At 42.4% G+C, this 7,403-nt stretch overlaps 1 protein-coding gene across 1 annotated transcript; it reads left to right on the forward strand.

Annotated features, from left to right (window-relative positions):
* Positions 1-1,756: 1,756 nt before the first annotated feature.
* sid1 (secreted immunoglobulin domain 1) lies at positions 1,757-2,937 on the forward strand. Its single transcript, XM_044362543.1, has 2 exons — positions 1,757-1,932; positions 2,420-2,937. The coding sequence occupies exons 1-2, from the start codon at positions 1,887-1,889 to the stop codon at positions 2,752-2,754; spliced, it is 381 nt and encodes a 126-aa protein (XP_044218478.1). The 5' UTR covers positions 1,757-1,886; the 3' UTR covers positions 2,755-2,937.
* The last annotated feature ends 4,466 nt before the right edge of the window (positions 2,938-7,403 follow it).

Raw genomic sequence — 7,403 nt, forward strand, 5'->3', positions numbered from 1 at the left:
GTGTGGTGTTGTGTGTGTGTGATGTTGTGTGTGTGTGTGTGATGTTGTGTGTGTGTGATGTTGTGTGTGTGTGTGTGATGTTGTGTGTGTGTGTATTATGTGTGTGTGTGTGTGATGTTGTGTGTGTGTGTGATGTTGTGTGTGTGTGATGTTGTGTGTGTGTGTGTGGTGTTGTGTGTGTGTGATGTTGTGTGTGTGTGATGTTGTGTGTGTGTGATGTTGTGTGTGATGTTGTGTGTGATGTTGTGTGTGTGTGATGTTGTGTGTGTGTATTATGTGTGTGTGTGTGTGATGTTGTGTGTGTGTGGTGTTGTGTGTGTGTGATGTTGTGTGTGTATTATGTGTGTGTGTGTGTGATGTTGTGTGTGATGTTGTGTGTGTGTGATGTTGTGTGTGTGTATTATGTGTGTGTGTGTGTGATGTTGTGTGTGATGTTGTGTGTGTGTGATGTTGTGTGTGTGTATTATGTGTGTGTGTGTGTGATGCTGTGTGTGTGTGGTGTTGTGTGTGTGTGATGTTGTGTGTGTGTGTGTGATGTTGTGTGTGTGTGTGTGATGTTGTGTGTGTGTGGTGTTGTGTGTGTGTGGTGTTGTGTGTGTGATGCTGTGTGTGTGTGTGATGTTGTGTGTGTGTGGTGTTGTGTGTGTGTGTGATGCTGTGTGTGTGTGTGATGTTGTGTGTGTGTGGTGTTGTGTGTGTGTGTGATGCTGTGTGTGTGTGTGATGCTGTGTGTGTGTGATGTTGTGTGTGTGTGTGTGTGATGTGTGTGTGTGATGTTGTGTGTGTGTGTGGTGTTGTGTGTGTGTGTATTATGTGTGTGTGTGTGTGATGTTGTGTGTGTGTGGTGTTGTGTGTGTGATGCTGTGTGTGTGTGGTGTTGTGTGTGTGTGATGTTGTGTGTGTGTGTGTGATGTTGTGTGTGTGTGTGTGATGTTGTGTGTGTGTGGTGTTGTGTGTGTGTGGTGTTGTGTGTGTGATGCTGTGTGTGTGTGATGTTGTGTGTGTGTGGTGTTGTGTGTGTGTGTGATGCTGTGTGTGTGTGTGATGCTGTGTGTGTGTGTGATGTTGTGTGTGTGTGGTGTTGTGTGTGTGTGATGTTGTGTGTGTGTGTGTATTATGTGTGTGTGTGTGTGTGGTGTTGTGTGTGTGTGATGTTGTGTGTGTGTGTGTGATGTTGTGTGTGTGTGTGTGATGTTGTGTGTGTGTGTATTATGTGTGTGTGTGTGTGATGTTGTGTGATGTTGTGTGGTGTTGTGTGTGTGTGATGTTGTGTGTGTGTGTGTGATGTTGTGTGTGTGTGATGTTGTGTGTGTGTGTGTGGTGTTGTGTGTGTGTGATGTTGTGTGTGTGTGATGTTGTGTGTGTGTGATGTTGTGTGTGATGTTGTGTGTGATGTTGTGTGTGTGTGATGTTGTGTGTGTGTATTATGTGTGTGTGTGTGTGATGTGTGTGTGTGGTGTTGTGTGTGTGTGATGTTGTGTGTGTATTATGTGTGTGTGTGTGTGATGTTGTGTGTGATGTTGTGTGTGTATTATGTGTGTGTGTGTGTGATGTTGTGTGTGATGTTGTGTGTGTGTGATGTTGTGTGTGTGTATTATGTGTGTGTGTGTGTGATGTTGTGTGTGTGTGATGTTGTGTGTGTGTGATGCTGTGTGTGTGTGTGATGTTGTGTGTGTGTGTGTGTGTGGTGTTGTGTGTGTGTGATGTTGTGTGTGTGTGTGTATTATGTGTGTGTGTGTGTGTGGTGTTGTGTGTGTCCTCCGGGAGGCGCTGTAGGTCTCTGGCGTTTCCTGCCTTCTTCCTACTGAGACGTTTGAAACGCTCGGCTGGTTTGATGAACAGCAGCAAACTGGGTTTCCTTCGTCAGTTGAACTGGTTGTTGTTGGATGATGAAGTCTCTACTGGTCTGTCTGCTGCTTCTCTCTCTGAGCGGTGAGTCTATTCGTCTTTACTCGACTCTATTCAGTCTGACTAAACAATTAATTGACTGAACGACTTTTTGCAGCTCTGATTTCATTTTCTTTCATACATGATAATAACTGATCTTCCATCTAATATTTGACAGTTTATCTGAAGCAGCGTTCAGTTTTTATTCTTCACACATCAGAACAAACTCAGTACTTTAAATCTTTTGTTTGTCTTTTTATCTCTCAGTCACGCTGCTCCGTAGTCGTCTTTATGTTCCTGTTTTATTCTATTTCAGCTTATTTAACTCTTTTAAATTCTGTTTTAATGTTCGTCATTTCTTGTGTTTCTTTTACACTTTGTCTTGATGCCTTTATCCTGTCTGTACATCATGTTAAGTTTCCTTTTGTTGAAATCTGTTGAACAAATAAACTCAAATAAGAAATGACTGTATAAGCTGCAACTTGCTGCACTGTAAATACATTTGTTTTTAACTTGACTTTGTTGTCTTCAGGCTTCAGGTGGGAGCGCTGCGCTGCCGCTCGGACTATTCAGGTGAGAGTCGGGGAGAACGCCACCTTGCAATGCCCCCTGCTGGCCGGCTCCACCTCCTCTCCTTCCACACTCAGCTGGTACAGGAAGGTCGCTGGACTCAGCCCTCAGCTGCTCCTCAGCTTCAGGACCACCAACGCCTCCAACGTGACCTTCGGCTCCGGCGTCCGTTCTGAAAAGCTCTCCGTGTCGTCTAACGGCTCTCTGCTGCTGCGAGGCTCCGAGCAGAGCGACTCAGCGGTTTATTACTGTGGGATCAGCCTCGGCCAGGAGAAGGAGAAGAAGAAACTTGCATGATGTGAAGTCACAGCTGATGTTAGTTTAGTTTCTCACTTCCAGTATTTCAGTTCATTGTTCAGTTTGTGAGCTTCTGTTTTCTCTGATAGAGTTGATTTCAACAGTTTTGACCTGATTGCAGCTTGTTTGAATTATACACTGAGTGACCAGACAGGAAACACCTGTATGATGTCATGCACTGCAATAAATGCACCTTAACTTTGCTCAGCTGTTTTCTTCTGTTTTTCTTGTGACATATCATTTATAGTTTTATGATCCGACACCTAACTGATGTTTAGTTTCCACAGTAGTGAACTCAACTCTGATGTATCATCAGCTTTAAGCTGATATGTTGAACCTGTTAGCAAACAGTTGTTTATTTTCACATCCAGCAGTTACGGAGCAACATTATCATTCATGTGGAGTCGTGTTTCTGTCCACCTGGTGAATGTGAGTCCAATATTCACTCTCGTTTAGCTCTATGTGAATATCTCCTGGTTTCTTTAGTCCTCTGTGACAGTAAACTGAATTTCTTTGGGTTGTGGACCAAACAAGACATTTGAGGACATCATCTTGGTCTTTGGGAAAAACTGATCCACAGTTTTCACCATTTTCTGACATTTTATGGATCAAACAACTAATCAGTTAATCCAGAAAATAATCAACAGATTAATTGATAATGAAAATAATTGTTAAATAAATCCCACCAGTAATGCTGTTTTGAGTTCTGAGCCACAGTGAGTCAACTGGTCATAAGTGTGACGGCGAGGTGTCTGGTGGTTTTGGTGTACAGCGTTCTGTTGCGTCACCCAGAGAGGAGAAGGTGGAACAGGTAATGTCCAGGTGAGAGGGGTCATATTCTGACTCTGGAGGTCTACAGGTCCTGGATGGTGGGCAGGTCTGCAGACCTTACTGTCCATCGTAGTCTGTTTCTGTCCTGTTTGGTGGCCGATCCAAACCAGACAGTGATGGATGTGCAGAGAACAGACTGGATGACTGCAGTGTAAAACCGGATCAGCAGCTCCTGAGGCAGGTTGAACTTCCTGAGCTGGTGCAGGAAGTTCTGGGCCTAGAGAGTCAAAGGTGCATCTGAAGTATCAGTCAGTCCTCACGTTCTTGTATTTCCTGCACGTTGTATCAGAACATGTTTAAAACAAAAAATAAAAATACTCCACAACTTTCAGCTGCTGTTCCTGAAGTAAGAAAACCCTCAAAATCCCATCAGGCTGGTTTCAAAATAGCATCTTAAAATAATATATAGACTCTGTGATCATAATTACAGCGTTAATCCAGAAACCTCATTGTACTAAATTGTTTCACATAGAAATTCAAACACTGTAGAGGGCTGAGCACTACCTTATCAAACTCATTCACATCCTGAGAAAAAGACAAAAAATAAAACAAATATTTGATGTAATTCGTGTCCTGAGTTTTTGGTTTTGACTTTTAGCTTCCTGCCACAACAGTTTGTTTACTTTAAATTCATATCTGAATATATGGAGGTAAAAGTGTATTTTTATATATGTGAATGGCTTTGTGTACATATCTTTACATATCTTTTACAAAAAAGTATTTTTATGTCCAAATAAATCAATCAATCAAAACATCAATCAATAATCAAAACATAAAAGGAGAGGAAAACCAGAAATACAAAACAATATATTCTTGGACTTCTGGTTGGCATGCTGTAATGAATGACAGGCTGACAGAAAACTCTCCTGCTCACTTGGATTGTCTTTAACACGATGGGACTGCTGTCAAAAATATGGAGGTGATCAGCTCAGAAAAGCCAAAGGTAGATAAATAGATAGATTCTTTATTGTCATTGTATTAATACACAATGAAATACAGTTTGGCAGCAACCCTCAGTGTAGCAGCTTTGATAAAATGAATAAATAGAGAATAAAATAAAGTAGTTAAATCTGAAAAGCCAAAGGTAGTGATCACAAGATCAGAAAAAAAGAGGAATCAACCATGTAGTGTGACGACAACGCTAGTGCTAACTCACCTAGCCCTGATGGACTATAGTGTCTAGTCTGGTTTACTGGCTAGTATACGCACCGAGATTAAGAGTGAGCTGAGTTCTTTTCACTATACACTGAGAGAGGACATGAAGAAAGAGTCGATTGAATTCGGAGATGAAATTTACGAGGCCAGGGAGATATCAAGGAAGACTAAGATATGGAGCAGCATGTTGCTGATGCAGAGGACTGCAACTGCGAGCTTGAAGAGGCTCCAACGAATTAAACAAGCATAAGAATCCATGCAAACAAAAGTGACAGACTTGGAATCATGATCTTGGGGAGATAACATCCACATTTAGGGAATAGATATACAAAATACAAAACAAGATGACAAAATTATAATGGATTTATAATATATATGAAGAATGTGATGAAGAGGACGCCGAGCAGCTTCCAGATCAGAATAGGACCTGAGCCATGTGACCTCCATCATCATGGAGACCTGGCAGGAGGACAGACTACACCTCACCATCACATACACAAGACAAGAGACAAGACATTATTGACACAGGAGAGAGAGAAGGATAAAGACATCAGTCAGAGAGAGAGACATGAGGTGAGGCTGAACTCCTGCAGGATGGAGAACCAGATCCAAAACCTCAGGAAATGGAGAGGAGGAGGAGGAGAGAGGAGCCCAGTGCATCATGGGAAGTCCCCCAGCAGTCTAGGCCTATAGCAGCATAACTAAGGGCTGATCCAAGGCGAGCCTGGTCGGCCCTAACTATAAGCTTTATCAAAAAGGAAAGTTTTAAGCTTACTCTTAAACATAGAGAGGGTGTCTGCACCCCGGACTGAATCCGGTAGATGGTTCCATAGAAGAGGAGCCTGATAGCTGAAGGCTCTGCCTCCCATTCTACTTTTAAAGACTGTAGGAACCACCAGTAAGCTGCATACTGGGAGCGCAGTGTTCTAGTGGGATAATACGGTACTATGAGTTCTTTAAGATATGATGGTGTCTGACCATTAAGGGCTTTGTAAGTTAGGAGAAGGATTTTAAATTCTATTCTAGATTTTACAGGAAGCCAATGCAGCGAAGCTAAAATGGGAGAAATGTGATCTCTTTTTCTAGTTTTAGTCAGAACACGTGCAGCTGCATTCTGGACCAGCTGGAGAGTCTTTAGAGACTTGTTAGAGCAGCCTGATAATAAGGAATTGCAATAATCCAGCCTAGAAGTAACAAATGCGTGAACTAGTTTTTGGGACAGGATGTGCCTGATTTTTGTAATATTACATATGTGAAAAAAGACACATGATGGTGGAGCTGGAGGCCAGGGTAATGCCATCCAGAGTAGCTATATCATTAGATAATGGTGTTTAGGACCAAGCACAATAACTTCAGTTTTGTCTGAGTTTAGTAGCAGAAAATTGCAGGTCATCCAGGTCTTTATGTCCTTAAGGCATGCTTGGAGTTTAGTTAACTTATTGGTTTCATCTGGCTTCCAGAAGCTGTCTGTCTGCCAATTTTGCTTCCCTCAATCTGATTTTCAGCTCTTTTTCTGTCTAAGCGCTCCAGAATCTTTGTTTCTAAAAGCCACTTTCCGTGTATTTATAACCTTTTTATGTCCCTAGTCACATATGATTTATTGTTTGGATAGATTTTAATCTCCTTTGTGGGGACAACCAGCTGTACACAAAAATGAATGTAATCATTTGTAACTGTGGTCATTTTCTCTAGTGAACCCTCCTGAAAGATTTCCCGACTTTCAGTTGTTCCCTACTTTCATTTGTCCATGTCCTTATCACTTTCTTTTCTGGTTTACTTCTCTTAAGTTTGGTCTGGAAACTGTGATCATGTGCACAACATTATGATCAGAATTCAGTATGGGTGGCCTACACTCACACACACAAGCACCTTCAACATTTACAAAACACTTGTCCGGGATATTGTCTTTTCTGGTCTGGTCCTTAACATACTGTTTGAACCCAGGTAACACAATCTCCATGTGACACTGGTTCAAGTCCCCAAGCACTATTGCCGTTGCATTGAGGTACCTCATTTGGAGCTCATGAAAACAGTCAGCTATGGTGCCAGCCGCCTCTGATGCTTTGCTGTTGGGAGGCGCGTATACAACAATCAGCAAAATACACCCAAATTCTTTAGGCAAATAAAAAGGTCTTAACGTCATGCTGAGAATCTCTACATTGGGAATGCAGATCTTACATTTTACTGAGTGCAATCGGCACCATAGATCCTACCTACCCTAGTTTTCCCTGAGTCTGCATCCCTGTCTGCTCGCACAAGGGTGAATCCAGGGCCTTAAAAGAGACAGTCGGGCATTGTAGGTTGTAACCAGCTTTCCATGAAGCATAAAAAAGATGCCTCATGAAATTCGTTACAGTACCTTGTGTATGTCCATATCGGATCCAATGTTGCTCATTAAGCACAGGTTTGTAACAACAACAGATCGAAGAGGTGGCTGACTCAATCTCCATCATAGGTGATTCCAAATGCCACCTCTCCTTCCTTGTTTCTTTCTCCTGTTTGTTCTGAGGGATGTTATCCAACATCGAACGGTAGAAGAGGCTAGATGTCATCTCCGTAGTCAGCTCGGGTTGTAGCTCCAGCAAAGTCTCTTGACTGTACGAGTGTGTTTTCACTTGTCCATGTTGCCACTTAGGTGTGCTGCTGGAAGCTGCACCGACAGA

This window comes from Thunnus albacares, chromosome 9 (assembly GCF_914725855.1).
Source record: "Thunnus albacares chromosome 9, fThuAlb1.1, whole genome shotgun sequence".
NCBI classification, from domain to species: domain Eukaryota; kingdom Metazoa; phylum Chordata; class Actinopteri; order Scombriformes; family Scombridae; genus Thunnus; species Thunnus albacares.

Coding starts and splice junctions, on each gene's coding strand:
- sid1 (XM_044362543.1), top strand. CDS start 1,887: ATGATGAAGTCTCTACTGGTCTGTCTGCTGCTTCTCTCTCTGAGCG. Junction 1,933..2,419: donor GCTGCTTCTCTCTCTGAGCG/GTGAGTCTATTC, acceptor TGTTGTCTTCAG/GCTTCAGGTGGGAGCGCTGC.